Source organism: Podarcis melisellensis (assembly GCF_964234715.1).
Source record: "Podarcis melisellensis genome assembly, chromosome: 8".
Taxonomy (NCBI): Eukaryota; Metazoa; Chordata; class Lepidosauria; order Squamata; family Lacertidae; genus Podarcis; species Podarcis melisellensis.
This window is the reverse complement of record NC_138540.1, coordinates 55,945,702-55,968,299: the sequence shown is the minus strand read 5'-3', so window position 1 is coordinate 55,968,299 and position 22,598 is coordinate 55,945,702. Positions and strand designations below refer to the sequence as shown.

General features: G+C 45.3%; 1 protein-coding gene across 1 annotated transcript; it reads left to right on the top strand.

Annotated features, from left to right (window-relative positions):
• The first annotated feature begins 4,157 nt into the window (after positions 1–4,157).
• On the top strand, positions 4,158–21,975 carry CX3CL1 (C-X3-C motif chemokine ligand 1). The gene is made up of 3 exons (XM_081922722.1): positions 4,158–4,331; positions 19,005–19,125; positions 19,876–21,975. The coding sequence occupies exons 1-3, from the start codon at positions 4,250–4,252 to the stop codon at positions 20,741–20,743; spliced, it is 1,071 nt and encodes a 356-aa protein (XP_081778848.1). The 5' UTR covers positions 4,158–4,249; the 3' UTR covers positions 20,744–21,975.
• Positions 21,976–22,598: the final 623 nt, after the last annotated feature.

The following is a 22,598-nucleotide window of genomic DNA, read 5'->3' as shown; positions in this document are numbered from 1 at the left end:
ATTCTTTGATGGGGCATGGACACAGGCATGAGCAGCACTGACTCCATAATAAACTGCCATTTGACAATGGTTAAGACCTGTCAAACCTGTCCCAGTATAATTCTTCAAAGACTAACCCATGTCTACTATAGCACCTCAATTCCTCTGCCTATTAGTTTTAACAGACCAGAGAATTGGAAGGAAATTCCATGCAGCATCTGGTTTGTGTGAGGCTTTTAATAGTCATTTGTAGGAAATGGCATTCAATGCCTTGTGGGTGTGTTTACCCTTTCCCTTCCCTATATAAACAAAGCTAGGGAATGAATATTCAAAAACATATCCCACCAAAGAAGGCCACCTCTGCCACATAATTTCCAACAATTCTGCTATAAATTGGGTCCAAAGTATGAGGAAGTTGGGGCTGAATTCTTGCTTTGCATATAACTCCGTGGCTCAGCTCTGGAATGTGTGTGAAGCAAGGACCAATGAGGGGATTCTGCAGGAAGTAGAGAGCGAATTCTCCACTTCCCCCACCAAATGCACTGAGTCATCATAAGCACCGAAAGTTGTCTGATCTCAGGGATTATGGTGAATGAAGGTGGGGAGGAGGTGGAACAGGAAATGGGTGCAGCTTGGAGTGCTACCAACTTGGAGAAGGAGGAGGAGGCAACCACCGTTGGAGGCAGCAATGCTTCTGAATACCAGTTGCTGGGAATCTCTTGTGTTTGAGTCCTGCTTATAGGCTTCTCTTTGGAGCATCTGTTTGGCCATTGCTCAGTTGGTTAGATAACACCAAGGTTGCAGGTTCGATCCCCATATGGGGCAGCTGCATATTCCTGCATTTCAGGGGGTTGGACTAGATTATCCTAGGGGTCTCTTCCAACTATGATGCTAAGATGCTGGACTAGATGGGACATTGGCCTGATCCAACAGGCTCTTCTTACAATCTTATCTTCTTTCTTCTGAGGCAGACAGTTAGGATAAGAACGTCTACTGGCAGCAAGTTCCACAGGACATGGCCTTGCTACATGAAAGGCTTGGCCAGTGAACCTCAGGGGAATGTGATTCTTGTGAAGATTTTAAAAAGCAGGGGGAGACCTTTCTATGCATGCCACCCTGAGTAGCTTGGAGGAAAATGTGGACCAGAAATGTATTAAATAAATAAATCTCTAAAGGGGGAGGAGCTCAAAACAGCACATTGAGGACTGAGCATGCTCAGTGAGTACAGAATGCTGACATGTGGGAGGAAGACACAGAGGCTGTGTACACAGTGTGCATTTAAAGCACACTCAAAGCACATTCTTCTGCCCAAAGAATTCTAGGTATTGTAATTTGTGAACTCAAACTCTGGGTACTACAGTACCCAGAATTCTTTGAGGGAAAGAATGTGCTTCAAATGTGCTTTAAAGGTATAGTGTGGGGGCAGACTTTGGTCTTTCAAATTTCAGCAAGAATAGAAGAACAACTGAGGCCAAAAGGAAAATTCAAGTGTTCACTTCAGAAATATCAGTATACCTCAAAAATCAAACCAAAAGAAAACAAGGATGTATTACAAAGACGACAGGTTCCGTCACACAGCACAATACTTCAGTATTTCTATGTTCATGTTGAATTAATTTCTTTTAGTATTCCAAGCTTCGAGAGATGCTGCCAGCAGCTGCTGTTGCAAATCAGTACATAATAACATGTCCCCAAAGTGCATGGAAGGCATTTGGTGCCTCCATACCTTGTAAGGTTCTCAAGGGAGGTTGGCAATATTTCAAAAGTTGTTGTACCAAAGAGAAAGTTCCAGGTCCTGTAGAGCTTTCTGTTTCTGTACAATTGACAGTCTCACAGCAGTTCATAAAAATGTTGGAAGGTCCTAGGACTTAAGATTCACGTTTGCATCCATATCAGAAATATGCAAAGGAGAAAGCGTCTCAAAGCGCTAATATTCTGAAAAGCTTTTTCCATACAAAAAGTTGCAATCACATACTGTCAGCCCTTGAAGTGTTTAAAGCTAAACCCCTAGCACAGTTATTACATGGGGTTCAGATCTGGACAGGCACTCACCTTAGATCTACAGAAGCTGTTCAATCTACGGTAAGTTCCTAAGGCAATTTCCCCCCCTGTTCCATCCTGTGTTCCAAATGCTTCATTGCACTTGGAAGCTAATATCCCCTTTGTTGAATTACAGATTTGGTGGAGGACATTTCATTATTGGCTTTGGCTAAATTTAAACCCCACTGGTCTACTACCCTTAGTATCACAAGATTGTCATGAGAGCACTTGGACTAAAATTGTCATCCAAAAGCTTTACTTTTCTGGTTTATCACCACAACAGTTATTAACACTGGGCTTCAGTAAAACAAATAATTTAATTAGACAGCTCCTATGTGATATCAAGCGGCAGAATAATCTGGCCACAATAAAGAAATTTTGTCCATGGTATGATTATTTTCCACCTAGTCATTTTGATACGTTGGCACTCTATTTGCAAAATTTAACAATTCCTCGATGCAGATGTGCTTTCACATATGCAAGATTAAATATACTGCCTTCAGCTGTACTTGAGGGTTGATTTCAAAAAATTCTGCTGAGAAAATGGTTATGTCCATGTGGAGATGGCAGTATTGAGTCAGTGGCTCATGTGCTTCTAGCTTGCACTCTTTATAAAGGTTTGAGGTTGTTCCCCCTCTACTAATGTCCATACCGGGTTGCTCAATCATTGCTACTGTGTCCTTTCTTCTAGAAGATCAAGATGACCAGGTGACAGCAAAAATTGCATTTTTTTTTAGCAGGGACCAATAGAATAAGATCTGTTATTTGATTATGGATGTAAACCTCCAGAATGTATTTTGTATAGTTAAGTTTTTACTTCTATCTTCCATACACTGTTTTTTATTTTATTGCTATGGCTAGTGGCTGATGCAAATAAAGATTTTTTTCTGATTCTGATTCATGTTCACATCTTCAAACACCTCACTTCAAACACCCAACACTTCAAACACACATGTTGGGAATTTCTTGAAACACAGTAGACTAAAACTCCTTTCAGGTGGAGATCCCCACCCTGGGTGCTGGTATGTAAAAGGTAAAAGGCAAAGGACCTATGAAGGGTTAAGTCCAGTCAAAGGTGACTATGGGGTTGCAGCACTCATCTCGTTTTCAAGCTAAGGGAGCCTGCGTTTGTCCACAACTTTCCAGGTCATGTGGCCAAGCATGACTAAACCGCTTCTGGCGCAACGGGACACCATGACAGAAACCAGAGCGCACGGAAATGCTGTTTACCTTCCCACCGCATCGGTACCTATTTATCTACAGTGGTACCTCGGGTTACATACGCTTCAGGTTACAGACTCTGCTAACCCAGAAATAGTGCTTCAGGTTAAGAACTTTGGTTCAGGATAAGAACAGAAATCGGGCTCTGGGGCGCGGCGGCAGCAGGAGGCTCCATTAGCTAAAGTGGTGCTTCAGGTTAAGAACACTTTCAGGTTAAGAACGGACCTCCGGAATGAATTAAGTACTTAACCCGAGGTACCACTGTACTTGCACTGGCATGCTTTCAAACTGCTAGGTTGGCAGGAGCTGGGACCGAGCAACGGGAGCTCACTCCGTTGCGGGGATTCCAACCGGCAACCTTTTGATTGACAAGCCGAAGAGGCTCAGTGGCTTAGACCACAACGCCACGACTTGAAGCCATGCATGGTAATTGAATCCAGGTCTGTGCCACCTGTGGTAGATTTTATATAAACGGAAATTGACTCTGTTGGTTTACTGCAATGGAGCCCCCGGCCACGAGAGAGGGCATGATTGGCTGAAACACTAAACAGGAGCACTTAACAAAACAACATCATATTAGGGGACGGGTCCCGTTTGTCTCAAAGCATTGCTGTTTCTGGATCCTTATGAACACACGTGCCTACATTTAGATTTTGATGGATCTATCTGGTTCTATTCCAAACCCTTTCTAGCTAGCAAGGTTTCTGTCGCGCGCGCCCCTAACTTGGACACGTCTTTGCAAAAAGTACCGGGGCAAACCCCGAAGAGATGGCGAGGGGCCAAGCAGGGAGCGTGACTGCCGTTGCTGCCGCCAACCCAGCCCGAGAGAATCGCCTGGATTTTCCCAGAGGTGGGACTTGGGCTGCCAAGGGAGGCGTGCCGCCCTCGGGAAGGGAGGGGAGGGAAAGGAGGAAGGAGGCGCAGAATCAGGGAATGGCGCTGCTGCTGGTGGTTCTGCGAGGTGCCCATCGGGCTTAGGAGCGCCCGCCTCAGCCGCCGGGGCAGGAGCATGCGGGACCCTCTGCTGGTGGCGCTGGGCTGGGTAGTGGCGGCAGCGGCCATCGCCTCGACGTGGCACGTCCGGGCGGCAGGTGAGACCCCAACGGGGAGAGAGCGAGAGAAAGAGTCCCCAGCAACCTGGGCAGGGCGTCCCATGGAACACATGGGGGTTTCCTCTCGAGGAAGTGGGCAAGAGGGTGGCTTTTTCACTGCTCACACTGGATCCGTTTAATCTGTTGGTTATTCAGTTCATGAAATGTGTATTCCGCTGGATCGTAAGGAAAAGCCTCCAGCGGTTTACCAAAACAGGTTTTAGATCGGCTGCTTTTAATCGATTGGCTGGTTCTTTGGTGCCGAGCTTCCTTTTCTTCTTATTCAATGGACCCGTTGCTTTGTTTTGTAAAGTAAAACTGTAATATTCGGGTTGGGTAGAAGAGGGCAGTGACTGGCAAGGGGCATTTAGTGATTTGCTCTTTTACCTGGCTTTGAGTGACTGCGCACTCTGTTGCTTGTGTGGGTGTGTTATGTATTAATCTTCTGTCCAGCACATTGAGGGGCCAAAAAGTGATATACAAATAAACCGTTGTTGTTGTTGTTATGCCCCCAAAGTGATATCTATTTTATTGCATAAAATTTATACGCTGCTTGATTGTAAAAGAAACAAAGAAAGCTCAAAATAGTTTTCAAAAAAAGATAGAATAATTAAATAATCAATAAGAAAAATTAACAACAGTGATTTAAGACTTTTGAAAAGTCAATATAACAGTAGACTAAAGACAGATTAAAACTCGCAGAAACTCAACTTTCTAAACATCTGGGTAGGCTCACCTAGAGTCGAATGTTTTTAGAATGTTTTCAAAACAAGAATGATATAAGAATACATGATAGCAATGAATAATAATAATAATAATAATAATAATAATAATAATAATAATAATATAACAGTGATGAGGGGCTCCAGCATGTGTTGAGAACCACTGGCAGCTCTTGCCAACCTGCTGCCTTCCAGGTGTTTGGGAGCTGCTGATGGGAGTTGTAGGACAACATAGGGAAGGGTCACTACCACCCTTCCCCGCCCCCAGCATTGCTCCTCTCTCTTTAACAGTGGTCCACTGCTGAAACTTTCACACCACCTCTTCTTATTTCCCTATCAGGAAAATCACCACCTTCTAGTTACAGATAGGTAGCCGTGTTGGTCTGCCATAGTCAAAACAAAAAAATTCCTTCCAGTAGCACCTTAAAGACCAACTAAGTTAGTTCTTGGTATGAGCTTTCGTGTGCATGCACACTTCTTCAGATACCTGAAGAAGTATCAGCTACTGGAAGGAATTTTTTTGTGCTGAATTTCTGTTGAATTTGCTTTTTAAGGCACAGGAGCAATGGCAATTACAAAGGTGGCAATCCTGAGTTACCTTTAAGGTGCTTGGGACCATGGTAACTGAACCACCAGCAGATCAATTTATTAATTATTAGACAGGGCCATACACGTGTGAGTCACCCCACTGCTTTTGCACTTGCCAGCCATCTAGGCAAAGGGTGCCTGAGTGTGTTTTGTTTCTGTTTCCCTTTCTCTAACCGCGTAGGCAACATGGCACCTTTTCTCTCTTGTATTTCCAAACGGGCCGGGGGGAAAGCAGATGCAGTGGGCTCAGCTATGTTCACCCCACTCCATTCAAGCGCAAGGGTTTGAAACTTTTTAGTTTAGAGAAAAGGCAAGCGATGGGCAACATGATAGAAGTTTATAACATGGCACTTTGAAGGTGCACAGAGAAAAGTTTCCCCCCCTCTCTCGTAACGCTCAAATTGGTGGATGTACAATGAAGCTGAATGTTGGGAGATTCAGGATGAACAAAAGAAATTCCTTCTTCAACCAGAGCATATTTAAGCTATGGAGACAATGATGGCTCCCAACTTGGATGGCTTTAAAAGAGGATTGGACAAATTCATGGAGGGCAAGGCTATTAATGGCTACTAGGCATGATGGCTAAGCTCTGCCCCCACAGCCAGAGGCCGCATGCACCTGGGAATCTCAGGTGGGCAGCGTGCTGTTGCGCTTATGTCCAGTTTGCAGACTTCCAACAAGGATCTGACTGGTCACTGTGTGGAGAGATGGGTCATTGGCCTGATCCAGCAGGCCTGTCTTATGCTCTTATGTTCTTATGTCAAGGTGATGGGTGGGATGCTGGATTTTGTAAATTAATAAAGGGGGGGGGAGAGAGACATTGTTAGCTCACATTAAAAATAAGAAAAAAACATTAATTCCAATGATATCCAAATGAGACTAATGATTATAAAGATATATGCTCAGATGTAGAAAGGGCAATTCGATCGCCAAACCGTTGAGTAATGGATGGTGGGTGTTTTTCCTTTCGTTGTTCATCCATTAGCCCCCATCTCAGAGGGACATACCGTATTCTTTGCTCTATAAGACTCACTTTTTCCCTCCTAAAAAGTAAGGGGAAATGTGTGTGCGTCTTATGGAGTGAATGCAGGCTGTGCAGCTATCCCAGAAGCCAGAACAGCAAGAGGGATTGCTGCTTTCACTGCGCAGCAATCCCTCTTGCTGTTCTGGCTTCTGAGATTCAGAATATTTTTTTTCTTGTTTTCCTCCTCAAAAAACTAGGTGTGTCTTGTGGTTTGGTGCGTCTTATAGAGCGAAAAATACGGTAATTTAAAAGTGTGTGAACATCTGCAAACACCAAGCATTTTGATTTTAGCATAGGAAGAGGTGCTTGGGTGAGGGGTGCTGAACTCTCTCTCACACCTTTGCACCCTTTGTTCCATCGCCTCAGGTGCTTTTCTCACAGCCACCTCTGATTCTGGAAATGGCTGGACTGAGGAGAAAAGTGCCTGAGCTGAAGTAGCAAGAGAAGCCCTGGTGGGGGAAGGGGAGAGGGCTCAGCTTCCCTTATCCTGTATTGTAGGGGTAAGAGCAGCTTTTGACAGCCTGTTGCTTTACAGGTGTTTTGTATTACACTTCCCAGGAGCTGCAGCCAGTGCAGCTATGGTACTGTTAACTCCAGCATCCGAGAGCCCAGCTGCCGGGGGTTGATGGGAATTGTAGTTAGGAATGGGAGAGGATTTTGGTTTGCTCCAGAATTGGAAGCAAACCTCTCTGGTCTTCATCCAATGGCTCACATTGGATCACATGTCTAGATTGGATTGCATGTATGTGAATCTCTCAGGTTGTGGTTTGTTTGTGCTAACATCCTGGTTTTAGTTTCATTTCTATACAAGGTGGTTTGGGGGCTTTCTAGCTCTTTTTGCCTTTCTGTTCAAAAATCATTTCTAGCTGCTTGAAAGATACAGTATCTGTATTGGAGTTTTTAAAAAGATGTTATTAAGGTGTTTTTATTGCTTTATTGTTGTTTGTCACTCTGGGCTCCTTTGGGAGGAAGGGCAGTATAGAAATTGAATAAATAAAAAATAAATTAAAATCAAGTGTGTGTATGTGAAAATTGCTTAAAATATCCACATGGCTATAAGATGGAACAGACTTGCTGGTCCACTTGTGTTCAAGGGACACAAACCAGATGAAGGCTGCATTCACAACATAGTACATTTCAAGTGCAATGATACCACTTTAACCAGTCATGGCTTCCACAAAAGAATTATAGGAGCTGTAGTTTGTTAAGGATGCTGAGAGTTTTTAGGAGACCACTATTCCCTTCACAGAGCTACCATTCCCAGAGTTTCCTGTGAAGAGGGATTGATTATTAAACCACTCTGATGAAGTGGGGTTGGTCTAGAAGACCCTTGGGGGTCCCTTCCAACTCTATGATTCTAAGTGTAGCCACATGGTGAGGCTTCCCCCTGAGGGCAGCTGTTCACATCTAGCACTCTTGAGACTTGATTCAATGGCTTTTAAGATGCCACCAGAACTCACCCACTGTGCTTTTAAGATGCCACCCATTCTGCACAACAAACCCACTTTCTTAAAATGAAATAAAAAGCCCCCCCGACTTTTAGTGCTTAGGAAAGTGACAGGAGAGTAACAGGAGAGTAACTCACCCACTGTGCTTTGTGGTAGGCTAGCCAAAACCACAGGATGAAGAATGGTGCCTCCAGAATGTCACCATTCTGCACAACAAACCCACTTTCTTAAAATGAAATAAAAAGCCCCCCCCCCGACTTTTAGTGCTTAGGAAAGTGACAGGAGAGTAACAGGGAACTGTACTGAAAAGTGTGGGGTGAACTAAAGATAAATGGGAAGACATGTCAGCACCACCACCCCACGCCAATTCGAATGAATGCTCATTGTCCTATAACTGCCCCATAATAATATTTGTTAACAAATGCTCAATACATAGTCTAGCCTCTGTGTAAGCTTTGTGCAAGCAGATCAGGATGCTGAATAGCAAAGAGTCCTCAGTGTGATTTAATTTAAAGTGTCTGCTATGCTACCATTTGTCTGCATGAACTGGGATGAAGGAGCCTCATGCTTTCTAGTGCATATCTTAAAAGTATTTGTGTGCATGTTTGACCATATGTGTATTTGAAGAAACATGGATTGTTCAGGGACATTGTGAGCTGGGATTGGACCTCGGACTGGTTATTCAGCCTATTTGTTTGCTGCTGTGTGTGACTGTGTGAAGCAGACGCAAATGAGTGAAAGATGCTTTCATCAAAAACACTTGAGTCCGCCAGCAAACGATGCCAGCTGTCAGGTCTGGGTTGCTCTGTGCATATTGAGCGAGGCATCTCTTGCAAAAAAAAAAAAAAAATTAGCAAAATTTAAAGTTTTGAAATATGGGTTTGGTCTCTGTTCCCCACCCTGCATCAAAATATAACTTTTAGTAGTGAAAAACAATTGGCAGCCTTTATTGATGAGTTCTTCCGGCCATCGCGGCCACTGCAGGATGCTACTTCTCACAGAGAACAGCAGGGATTTGTCTTGGGCTGGGGAGGATTAAGAACAGGCAATTAATCTGAACCAGCATTGCTCAACCATCCACATTCCTGACTGTCATGCCTCATCTGGAGGAGTCCACAATCAGAGGCCAATGTGGAGCTCCCACTACTTAGTGAAGCCCAGGACCCAACGAGATCTGTGGACAAGGACAAGTTAGGACTCCGGGACAAGGGTGCTAGGTGGGCATCCCGTGGAGACCTCCCCTTTGACAACAACTAATGGGATTCGGCTGGGTGTGGTTCCAGCAAGCTCCAGCTGAAAAGCCCCAGCATCAGGTGGGAAGAGCTGCTTTTTGCCTTGTACCTGGCCCTCTACTTGCGTGGAATGAGACCTTGGACTGCCCCTTGATTTGCATCTTTCCTGAGCCCTTGCTTGAACCACTGTTTACCTGGGACTGGACCTTGGACTGGCCTTGGGTGTTGCTGGTGTCTGCATCCATGGCAGCTCTGTTTATATGGATGTTCCTCTGCAGCTCAGGACCCAGCTAGGACAGGACACTCCCCTCCCTCTTTATTCAGCTGGAGCCAAGGGTCAGGCAAGGCAGAGAAAGGGGGTGTCCCTCTTACGCCCATTACAGTGAATCCAATTTCTCCTTTGTTATTCTTTGGAATGCAGAGGCACCCCTTGAGGTCAGATACCCAGGCCCTTTCAAATTCTGCAAGGCCTTGCTGTTGAAATTCAAGGAGGGGAGGTAAGCTGAGCCCTTCCCCCCCTACTTTCCTCCTCACTTCCATCAGGCTCGCTGCTCAACTCCTGTTCTCCTCCTAACTGGCTAAAGATGCTGGCTGAGTTTATTTTAGGTGTGCTCAGGAAACCCAGCTGGCGCCTTTGTGGGGAAGGGACTTGTCCAGGGATAAACACATCTTTCCAGGGCCCAGATAAGATTATATTTGTCTCTGCTGGCACTTCAGCGTGCCAGTTGGTGTCACAATTATGTTGGTTCTTTTTTTTACTCTGCTGCTTGTAAAACATGATAATTTTCTGGATAAAAATATAGTTTAAAGAACCCAACTTTTTTCAAATGTGTGTGTTGGGGGGAGGGTTTCCTAGGATATTGTTATTCAAATGGATTTTTTTATTTAAATACTTACAAAACACAATTTTCAAGTGTATCAAGGTGGCTTACGAAACATACAAAATGTAATAAAATTGCCTGTAAAACGTAATTTAAAACATCAGTAGATGCCAGGGCTGTCAGACAGGCAGGACCACCCACAAAATGTCAAAATGAAGACTCCCTGTGTTCACTCAAGCCAGCTGCTTCTACCACCTATCAGCTTGCCATCTCCTCAGACCTGTCCTCGGTGTCCCACCACCAATGTCGTGGGTCTAAGTCTTCTTCCTCCGTGTCATCCCTGGGGATTTTTGGGCTGGTGTCTCCCACTGCTCTTCATCAACCAGCCAGTCTCTGACAGTAGATTGGTTAGAAAGGGAAGCTCATATTGCAAAGGCTTGCCTAAAGAGTAGAAAAGAAGACCGAAAGAAGGCAGGGATTATTGCTGCCAAAGACAGTTCCACAGAGCAGGGCCTTCCACACTAAATACTCAGTCCCTTCTAATGGCCAACCAAACTTCAAGGCATGGAGATCCATCCAAAGTGCCCCATCAGATGATCTCAGTGACTGAGGGGACACACAAGGGAACAGACAGTTTTTCAGGTGTTTCAGGCCCAGGGCTTTGTGGATTAACACAAGAACCTTCGAACTGTTGCCTGCAGTCTGCTCCTGCGAGCAGCCTGGCCACTGTAGGAATCAAGTCTTGAGGCTGCCAGTGCATGGACCACTGTATGGTCAGGCTGTGTGGTCCAGGAATGGTTTCACTTGGCATACCATGCATAGCATCTAGAGCTGGTAAAAAAAAGCACTCTTGGGCATTTTGGGGGCATCCCTCTGTTTTGATATGGTTTGGGCAGTTTGAGTATGGAAATTGAGTTCATCATATTTATGTACATATTGTCGCTGACATTGCCTGTCATTTAAGTCCTTAAATGCACCCAGTGTGTCCAATTGTCCAAGAGGATTGGTGGATAAATTCATGGCGGATAAAGCGCTATCACTGGCTACGATTCATGATGGCTCTGCTCTGCCTCCGTGGTCAGAGGCATCAATGCTTTTGAATACCAGTTGCTGGAAGCCACAGGAGTGGCACATGCTCTTGTGTTTGGGGTTGTGGGTTTCCCACAGGCATCTGGTTGGCCACTGTGAGAACAGGATGTGGGCCACCGGCTGGATCCAGCAGGGCTCTGTGTATATTCTCTTGAGTTGACGTGCTAATTTTTAAAAAGGGGGGGGGACCTCAGTTTCACTTTTCCCCTGTGCTTTCACCTATTTAGATTGTGATCTCCTCCGAGAGCTGTTGTTTAACCACTTCTGTGAGCATTATATAAATAACAATAAATTATCCATTCCATATGGGCTGGATATCACACAGTTGTCCTTGAATGGGGCCCTAAACAACAGTTGTGCAAAAGCCAAATCTAGCTGGGATCACTGATTGCTGAGTAAATCCCTTGAAGGCAGAGGCCAGATTCCACAAGCGTGAATCTGCAGAATATTCATGCCTCCAGCTATTCAAAATCCCACTGCAGGCACTTTGTGTTGTGGGGAAATTAGCATCCTACACCCAGTTTGCATTTAGGTTAAAGCAGTATCTCCCAAGATCAAGGTGGGGCAATCTTGGCTGTTCTTGCCTATCTCCCCTTGTGCAATTCTCCAGAGCCATAGGTGGGTATTTCCCAAGTAGCTGAAACTCTTTCGGAGAGGTGTATGTTCCAGATTAATCGATAACCCAGAAGCTCAGTCCTACCTGGCCAGTCCAGGAGCTACAGCCAAAGACCTTGATAAAGCACCCCACCTGCCAGACGGCAAACAGTCCTGCTCTTCCTTTCAACCTCTGCCTTACGACAATACCTGCACTGTTCCAGATGAACATGTTCAGCTTATTGCTGTTATTATTTCATTATCTGTGAATCACTTTGTGTAGCTCTGTCCCAAGGTGATTTTCAGACACATTCTTAAAAACAGCTAAGAGAATATTGTAAACAGTAGGAAAACAGCTGAGTATATATTTAAAAACAGCACAGAATGAACACCTAAGGCAGATTCCTCTTCATCCAGCTGGAGAAGCCTGTCGAAACAAAAAATACCTTCAATTGTTTCTGGGGAATACAGATATCAATTGCCTGTTGTATCTCAACAGGAATGCTGCCCCTCCAGAGGACATCATAACCTAGGGTGCATGAATCCACTCTCCTAGTCACAGAGGGATGCGATTCCTCCAACCGACCCCATTTTATGGTGGCTTAAGGTGCAGGAGGGGTGTGCGTCTCCTGCAGCAGGATAAATGTTGCTAAACAATGGCTAAGAACCAAGCTGCTGTCAGCTGCAATCCAGGACATGGTTGAAAAAGCAGCAACCCTGATCTCACAGTGAGTGCCAGCTTTTAGATAATAATAATAATAATAATAATAATAATAATAATAATAATAATAATAATAAAAAATTTATTATTTATACCCCGCCCATCTGGCTGGGCCTCCCCAGCCATTCTGGGCGGCTTCCATAAAAACCAAAAATACAGTAAAATCACACGTTAAAAACTTCCCTGAACAGGGCTGCCTTAAGATGTCTTCTGAATGTCAGGTAGTTGTTTATTGCTTTGACATCTGCTGGAAGGGCGTTCCACAGGGTGGGTGCCACTACCGAGAAGGCCCTCTGCCTGGTTCCCTGTAGCTTTGCTTCTCGCAATGAGGGAACCGCCAGAAGGCCCTCGGCGCTGGACCTCAGCGTCCGGGCAGAATGATGGGGGTGGAGACGCTCCTTCAGGTATACTGGACCGAGGCCGTTTAGGGCTTTAAAGGTCAGCACCAACACTTTGAATTGTGCTCGGAAACATACTGGGAGCCAATGTAGGTCTTTCAAGACCGGTGTTATATGGTCTCGGCGGCCGCTCCCAGTATGTTTCCGAGATCTGTACTACTAGTTCTTGAAGGTGGATTAGGATTAGGGGTGGCTGTTCTTGCCTCAGAATTCCATTGAAAATGTGTCTGTGCTGGGCAATCTTACCTTTTATCTCCCTGTGTGTGCCAACCTGTTGACACTTCCTCTGTAGCCATAAGCTGCCTTGCTCTCTGTAAAATGGGTGAAAGCAGTTTCACCAAAGGTGTGTCCTAGGCAGCAATGGGTCCTTGGAGATGTGATTGCAAAGTTACCGTAGTTTATTCCTTTGTCAAGCTTGTTTGACCTCAGTGCTCTTTGAGGACCTGTCCCTGAACATTTTACTATGAAAACACGTTAACATTGTTTGGGGAAATGAAAACATCCTAATGGCAAAATTTGATGCATTTCAGGGACATTTTATGCCTCAGGTGGTGTTTTGTTTGTTTGTTTGTTTGTTTCCAGAAGGAAAACTGAAAGTGATAGGTAGCTAAAATGTGGGGACTTGTATGGGTGACAATTTGTGACAATGTCCTAGAATGACTTCCTGGTAGGTTTGTTCTATGTGAATAGCACAATGATAAGGGTGCTGAGGGGACACTTTGGCATCCACAAAATTGGATGAAGGTTAAGAAGAGGCTGGAGGGGGGCTGCATTCTGCATTATAGACACTGCCTTGAGACACTGTGGTACTCCAGCATCACCCTGAGTGTCTCCCATCCCTACTGCCAGAGACAGTGGAGAAGCAGCGGCAGCAGGGGCAGCAGCTCAGAGTCCCCTGCCACTGCTGCTTCTTGTTTCTGCAGCAGCGGGCAGCACAGTGTGGCAGTAGGCAGGCACAGGGGCAGGATTTGCTGTCTCAAGATTCCACCTCCACCTGAGGCAGCTGCCTCAGTTTGCATAATCATAAGGCTGGCTCTGTCTCTAAGCTCCCTTCCAGCTCTTTATGTGATGCAATAAATCATCTGCAAATCTGCAGAATCATTTCCTCCCAGTTTGCCCTGAGAAAAGGTTGAATTGAACACTATGATAAGGTTACCAGATTTTTTCCAATGAATCCGGGGACACTTCAAATAAAGTAAGTAAGTAAGTAAGTAAGTACTTTTGGGATGTTGATGCTGCAGCGATGTCGGTGGCAGAGGGGCAGCTGCTGCCTTGACCTCAGCCATCATGTTTCCCCTTTCTTCCCCAGCTTCTATCTCCTTTCTCCTGGAGTCTGGGCAGCCCCTGAGTTTTTGGTTCTTCAGTGGTGGGGAAGTGATGCATGATGGGTCAGGCATGGAAGGCGGAGAAGGAGGGCCGAGAGCGGCAGCAGCAGCGAGGCTCGGGCAGCACAATGCCTTCCTTCCCACCGGAGCAGTCCCAATCCCATTCCTACTTGCGTGTAAGCAGAAGGGGGTGGGGATCCCTCAGCTGGGAAGGGAGGCTTCCTGTTGCCTAACTGAGAGATCCTTGCCCCTTCCTGCTTGCACGCAAGCTCTGATAGGCAGCGTGAAGCCTCCCTTCACAGCTGAGAGATCCCCGCCCTGCTCCTGCTTGCACACAAGTAGGAGTTGGGAGGCTGCTCCAATAGGCAGCATGAAGCCTCCCTTCACAGCTTAGTTGCTGGGGTCAGGGAAAGTGGAGGCAGCCTGGAAGCTGCATCTTAGAGCCCCTGCACCACCATCATATGGGGACTTCTGAGCAGCTCCTGTTGCCAGCCAGAGCCAACTGCTCTAGGCTGCTGAGACTGCCACTGCTGCGTTTCCCGGGGACATTAGATGAAATCCGGGGACATTCCAGGGATGAAATTTGTCTGGGGACTTATTCACAAATCCAGGGACTGTCCCCAGGAAACGGGGACGTCTGGTAACCCTACACTATGAGGGCACTTTGAAACTCCTTCCCCCATTATGAGAACACGATGCCTGCTCTACTCTCACAGAGAGTCTGTGAACAGGGCAGACCTCAGCCAGGTGCCTCTAAATATCACAGAAATAGCAAGCACAGTTTCCTGCTTCTGCTCCATAGGGGCACAAGAGTCCTCTGCTAGGTTAGCTGCTGATGTGTATCTCGGAAGTCACGGCCATTTCTTTTGTTAGCCTGACATTTGGGTTGGCTCAGTGGTGTTAACAGGCACAGCTACTCGGTTTCAAAAATAAAATAATGAGATTGCTCATCAAAGAGGAAAGAGTTGGGCAATCACAGTCTATGCTGGCAAATCTTTCTCACATGATCCTTTTTCCTAATGCAACCAGAATTCAAGGCACATTTTCTGCAACAAGAATTCAAGAGAGTTGTGCAACCTGCAGCTGTTTTGAATATGGAAACGATTTTATATAATCGTTCTCTGGTTTGAAATTGGAAACGTGTCATGGCAAAGTATAGTTTGGCCATCTGAAGCCTTGGGCTTGTGTGCTTCCTAAACTTTATTTATCGTTCTGACAATTTGTATAACGCTTAACAACAGTTGCCTCTAAGCAGTGTACAAGAGACTCAATGCAATGAAACTAAAAATGAGCTAAAATGATAAAAATCAACTGCAAAAATGTTCTCTTGCCATCCGCACTGATTTCCTCCTTCACTTTCTAGTTTGATCAGGCCATAGTTTACTACTACAGCTGAATTAAGCATGCTAGAACTTTAAGCAATAGACCACATAGATGTGTGAGCATCCTGCCCTGAAAGCAGTAGAGCCTTTGAAAACATTCATTCATTCATTTTATTTATAAATCCCATGACAGCCAGTGTTGCATAGTGGTTAGAGTGTCTGACCAGGACCTGGGAGGCCAGAGTTTAGCCATGAAATGCACTGGGTGACCAGTTGCTGCATCTGAGCCTAACCTACCTCACAGGGTTGTTGTAAGAATAAAACGAGGAGGGTGAGAGCCAGGTACACCACCTTGAGTTATTTGCAGGAAGGGGTGGTATAAATATATAAAGCATTCAAAAGCAATTTAACAATGAAAGCATCAACAATAAAAATGTACATAAAAACACTTCCATTACTGATTCAGAGTGGGATAAAATCTCTATTGAAAAGGCTTGTTGTAAAGGGAAGATCTTCAATAGGGGTTAGAATGACAATGGAGACGGCAAGTGGCTGATATGTAATGGGAGTCTGTTCCACAGCGTAAAGGCCTGATTCTGACACCATGCAGAATGGACCCCTTGATGAACTGTTGTTGGTTATGGTCCCTGATATGAGTGCAGTGATTTGTTAGGTAAATCCACAGCAAGATGATATTTTAGGTATCCTGGCCCCAAGCTGTATAGATTACCAGTACCAGCATCTCAGATATAGCCCAGTGGCTGCTCGGTAGCAATTCAAATCAGTGAAGATGTTTGCAAAAGCTCAGAAGGTGCTCACTGCTGCCTCCCCCTGTTCCCCAAAGACCAAGTGATTTATCTGGGACAAGGCAAGGCCATGGAGAGAGGGCTGCATGCCAGGTCCCGGCTGTCTTTTCCTGCCTTGCCACAGCTGGGCTTAATGGCAATAACTACACATACTTGGGACTCTGAATCAGACTCAAAGTTTGGCATGTTACTAGTCGGGAGAGTGTTGTTGCAATCAGGTCCTGATTTTTTTTTTTAAAATATTTTTTATTGAGTTTTCACATTTTATAGACATACACACACACAAACACAAAACACAAAACAAAACATATATAATGTTCATTACCCTCTTTCCTTGACTTCCCCACATCTCTCCTTCCCACATTCCAATTTCAATAGTTAATTCAGCAAGTTATTTCCTCTTCTCTCTATTGTATTGTTATCCTCTGTTCTTAATATTTAACATCTCTTGTTAGGCTCAAGTTTACTTATCCTATTTTTACACATTAGCTCCTTTCTCTAAGGTCGACCTGCCCTCTCTCCCACGAAATCCTCCCTTTTTATTAAACAAATCATATCAAAATTAGAAAGAACAAAAATCATAAATTTTTACTACTCTACTCTCCCCCTCCCTCCCTGGCCCGGTTTCTGTCCCTTCCCAAATCACTATTCTAAAAGAACAGTTTCAGCCCAGATTTCTCACATCCGAGGCTCTCAAGCCCCAGCTAGTCTTTCTCCGTCTGTTTTGTTGCTTATTGGCCTTCAGTTCTCGAAGGAGTTGTGTCCCAAGTTCCGTCTTCTTTCCTTCCACCCAAGTCAGTAGCAAATGCTGCCAAGGATCTGCCAATCTCCCATGCTCAAACTTAAAGAAAAGGACCCAATCATGCTTGTTCTTTCCTTCCACCGAATCAGTCAATAGCAATTGCTGCCAAGGATCTGCCAGTCTCCCATATTCGAACTTGAGGAAGAAGTCCCAATCATGTTTGTTTGTTTTTTTGTATTCCAGTATTCCAGATATTCCAGGGGCTTCTTCCTTTGTCCTTCTCTCCTTTTGCAGATTTACGGTCCACTGGTCTTCTTCTTCTTCAATTCCTTTGTTTCCTGAAGCTGCAGGCTTTTGGTTGGTGCTTTCCATCTGAACATCCTCTCCTTCTTCTTCTTCTTCTTTTCCCCCCATTTCCAAAGCTGTCTCTTCTTTTCCGGCTGCCAGGTTTTTTTCCAACTTTGTATCGTCAGCAGAGTTGCTCAATTTCAGATTCAAGGTCACAAGTTGTTTACTCATATCTGCAGTCTGCTCTTGTAAAGTTCCCACGAGAAAAAACATCCTTTCTATCTCTGCCCATAATTTTCCTTCTGCAGCCATTGCAGTATCCTTTGTTCCCTCCAGGGGGATTGCCAGTCCAATAGTTCTTTTCCAGCAATTCGTTACTTTGTTGTTCAAAATACTTTGTTTCCAATCAGTTCAGATACAATATGTCACCTTTAATCCAAAAAGAAATTTCTAAATATCACAGTTCCAGCCTCTAATCGCCCGTTTGACAGCTCTTTTGACAGCTGTCAAACTTTCTTTCTCTTTTTCCTCAGGCTCACACGCAGGACACTCCCGGGTCCAGAATGGGGGGGGGGGATTACACAAAAGCTTCTAATATTCCTCTCTCCTCTCCAGCACAATAACTTTTAATCCATTTCGTGCAAGTTGTCTTTCTAAACACAAAAGTCTTTCCACCTTAGTGCTCCTCTCCTTGCTTGAATCTTTTTGTGGGGGGGGGAGTGTGGACTTCCTTTTAGCACATCCCCCGGTCGTACTCCAATCAAAGGTAAAATTTTAGTGTCGAATTTTCATTTTACTCACGGGTTCTTTGTTTCAGTCCAAATTTCAGGAAGGAAGACAGCGCTCTCCGGCCATGGCTCGCGGCTTCGCTCCGCCGAGGTAGCGATGGACTCTCAGCACCGCGCCGCACCCCAGTCCACTCCGCAGCCTTTAAAAAGGCTCTTCGCGGGTCGGGGAGGGCGTTTAAGGTGCCCACCGAGTCACCAAGTCCGCAGGCTTCAGCGCCTGCGGTTTTTGAGGGTCCCCGTGTCGCCGGCACGGCAAGACCCGTCCTCTGCGGAGCCGATTCCCTCCGGAGCTCGGAGGGAATCCGCCATTACCGGATCGCGCTATCCCGGAAGTCTCGCAATCAGGTCCTGATTTGGGGCTTCCCATACGTTTTATCTGGCCGCTGTGACAACAGGATGCTGGACTAGGTTGACCTGCTTTGACTTGATCCAGCAGGGCTTTTCCTATGTTCTATTTTTGTATTTGTTTATTTTCTCTTCTATTTAATATCAGGCATTTTATTAGGCTAGCTTATTTGCATACAGTGTTCTTTAGTCTATGCTGTTAAATTAGGTTTGCTCATTTGTATTGTTTTGCACAATGTTGTATGGACTGATGCCTTTTTTCTATTTATTGACATGGTGACTTACAATCCGTTCTAATGTTTTTGAACAGTAATGCTTATTGTTCGTTTGATATGTTGTGAGCCTTTTGGGGCACAGTTTTCTGGGAAAGTGGCATACAAATAAACACGCAGTGATCAATGTGCTGTTTTCTTGCTGCAGGACAACCGGAAGTAGGAAAAGGCTGTGCAAACGAATGCATTCAACACTTATCCAAGCCGATTCAGCAGACCAAACTTCAAAATTATACGAAAAGGACATGTGGGACGAAGACTTCGGTGATGTAAGTGCCTTGTGCCGTTAATGCTATGCCAGTTATTATACAATCCAGTTTTCTTCTCATCAGAAGAGATGGAAGTTAAATGCAGTTGTCACAGGAGACGTGTGTCTTCCAGTTTTCTTTCTACCTATCCAAAGCTCTTTAAGAAGGTCATAAATGATTAAACTGATTTCAGGAACAAAAAAGGGTGGGAACAGGCTTAAAATACATTGATGTTGTTATTATGGCAAAAAGCAATGGCTGTAGTGATGCTGTCTTTTGTTTGACCCTTCCCACTCTGACTTCTATAGGGTGAGTGTGTAACTTCATTTATTACTATGAGTATATTATATATAGTGCTATCAATTTGCATGGTGCCCAGACATTAGCAATGAGAAGACAGGGCTCCACCTCATACAGTATATAATATAAAACACGACACAAGCTGAGACTACAGAGGGAAGAGAGGGAAGGAGAGGGAACAGTGAAGCAGGGAGGATGGTGGCTTCTTAGGGTGCAGAGGTGACAGGGTGCCAAGCTTCACTGCAACTCTTTGGTTTATTTCTGCTACTCTGCAACACAATGTTGATGAATATTTGCAAGGCCTTTTTTTTGTTAAATGGAAATGGATGTGGAAAATATTTAAGAATATCTTAACTAAGCAGTGCTAAAGGATGTGCTTAAATCTGTCCTGTTGATGATCACTGAGTTTTAAAACCGCTTAACTGAGCTGGATCATGTCCCTTTTAACTGTTGTTTCCCTTCTCTGTCCAGATTGATCACTAAGAAGAATCTGAAATTCTGTGCAAGACCAGAGGAAGTCTGGGTGCAGGAGGCCATGAGGCAGCTGGATGCAATGAACGCTCCTACAGAAGCGACAGCTGGGTTTGACAAACAAGTTGGAGGTACTGTCTCCATATCAGCTCACCCTGGGGGTCCACCTGACACCACTGTCACATTTAGTACAGCTACTTACACTCCCAAACCAGCAGTGATGGTGACTGGAACGACCCTTCATCCCCAAACCCTTGCAAGTGGCACTATGGTTTCCCAAACCTCTGTTGGACCAAAGAGATATGAGGGAAGTCTCACAACTGTTGGGAAAGGCCTGGAAGAGTCCCCTGGATCAACTCGTGATTTGGTGGCATCTCCATCCAGCTCCCCCATAAGCAATTTTATTATTGCAGATTCCACGGCAAAAGGCACGAAGCCGACCACAGCATCTGCCACTCCCCCAGCTTCCTCCGAACAACTGACTCCAGTTCTGAGCAGCTCCAGCACGGGTACCGGAAGGCAGTCAACTGTGGGGCTCCCAACTGCTGAAGCAAATATACACACTTCTACCAAATCAGCAGGTACTTTGTCAACGTCAGGCTTTCACCAGGAGAACGAAACCGGGAAAAGCAGAGCACAGCCAACCACAAGCACTCCCGAAGTTGCCTTCTCTCCCAGTGCTTTGGCTGGACCCCGAAGTCACATCATCTTCTTGGCTTCCATGGGGACTTTTACGTGTCTTATCATTGTTGTTGCTGCTGTGTGGGTATGCACTAGGCCCAGAACACCACCTAAGGAACTGGTCCAAGGCTTGCTCTTCACTTCCTCTGACTCTCAGTCTGACGCCTTGGCCATGGAAGTTCTTTAACTTGCCTGTGACTTTGTCTAAGAATGCTTCTTTCACGCCAGGGTTTTAACCAAGGCCATTGAATAAAAGAGGGGGAGCAAGTCAGCCCCATCCTGCATGTTCAGTCACAAGATGCAGTGCACACACATCAGATGAATGGCAATGCCCATAAACTGGGGGGGGGGGGGGAGAGGCTCGCCCCCTCAAATATGTTACTAGTTGACTTCTATGTTCTAAGGCAAGGCAGATGGTGTGAGCTTCCCCCACAAGAGTGGGACCTGTGACATTAGCTGCTCTTGGGCAGCAGGATGTAGCAAACACATTGTCCAAGGGTAGTGAGAGAGGCCTTATCTTGCAGGAATATGAATTCAGGCCACATCAAAGCGGGAGGCAGGCCTTCTCACCAAATCCCTCTGCTAGGAGAACAGAGAGTGGCTCCTTCCTGAGCCATTCAAGCCAGGTGGGTTGGAAGCAGACCTGGAGCAGTGCCAAGGCAACTGTATATTGACCTGAGACCAAGGTCAAAGGCTCACCGGGGACATATAATCAAGCATCCTTGGATAGGACTCCTCCTAAAGTTGTTTGCTTGATCTTCCTTTATTTGTCAAAGTAGGCAAGTGTTGAATCTGTTGGTGTCTCCGTAGTCCACAGAGATTCAAATCTCATGAGGTCGCTAAGACCCTGTAGACCAGGGCCACATTCTGCCAAGGGCCACATTCCCTTCAGGGTAATCTGATGGGGGCCACATGTCAGTGTGGGGGGGGAGAGCCTCTCACCTCCCTCCCTCTCTCCTTGCCCACTGGGCTGCAAGCAGAAGGGCAGATCGCTCTTGTCAGAGGTCTGAACTGCTTGCTTGTGGTGGTCTTCCCCTCCCTCCTTCCATTTTGCCTTCCTCCTCCCCCTACTCTGTCTTTCCTTCCAGGCTTTTGCCCCCCTCGAGCAGGAAATTAGGCAGGGGGCTCCAAGTAACCTGCTGGCTACAGACTCTCCACTTCTGCAACCTGCACCTGCTGGTATCTGTGGCCAAGTACTTAGTACATAGGAATTACCATTTCACGTATGGGAGAGAAGTGGGAAAGCATTACGTATGTTGAAATTTGCACTAAACGCTCAAGACCAAAAACCAGGTCATTTAGCCAAGCTCAAGGTGTACAGTAGTTTTTTTTATCTTTATCCATAGAATGGGTATTTTCTGGGTTTTCTATATGGTGTTTTGTATTTTCTTTAAGTAAATAAATAAAACTCTAATCCCATGTAGTGTGTCGTCTTTCACAAATGCAAGGTGGAATAAAAAAAGAGGGTTGTCCAAGTGAACCAAAGTACCTTGTTATGGAACTACTAACAGATTACAGATGTAGGGCCATCACTTTGCTTTATTTACACCCTGCCTTTCAATTTTATAAATGCCTAAAGTGGTTTAAAATTGAACAAGGAATGGTACTGAAAAAACCAAAACAACAGTTTAAGCAGGAAGGAAAAAAGTCAAAGCATCAAAATCAGGCAGTAGCAAGTCTCAGAGTTTTTTGTTTGTTTTTGTTTTAACAATTTTTATTGGTTTCTAAACAAATTCAGATACAAGAACCATTAAACACTTATTCAGCAGTACATCTAATGGTGTTTGTTTTAGCTAGACTGGTGACTGGGAGTGGCTGCCAAGACCATATAACACCGGTCCTGAAAGACCTGCATTGGCTCCCAGTACATTTCTGAGCACAATTCAAAGTGTTGGCACTGACCTTTAAAGCCCTAAATGGCCTCGGCCCAGTATACCTGAAAGAGCATCTCCACTCCTATTGTTCTGCCTGGACGCTGAGGTCCAGCTCTGAGCGCCTTCTGGTGGTTCCCTCACTGCAAGAAGTGAGGTTACAGGGAACCA

Bases quoted from the DNA above. Each gene is read 5' to 3' on its own strand.
- CX3CL1 (XM_081922722.1), top strand. From the start codon at position 4,250: ATGCGGGACCCTCTGCTGGTGGCGCTGGGCTGGGTAGTGGCGGCAGCG. The intron at 4,332-19,004 runs GTGAGACCCCAA...TTCTTGCTGCAG, and splicing joins GTGGCACGTCCGGGCGGCAG to GACAACCGGAAGTAGGAAAA. The intron at 19,126-19,875 runs GTAAGTGCCTTG...TTCTCTGTCCAG, and splicing joins GGGACGAAGACTTCGGTGAT to ATTGATCACTAAGAAGAATC.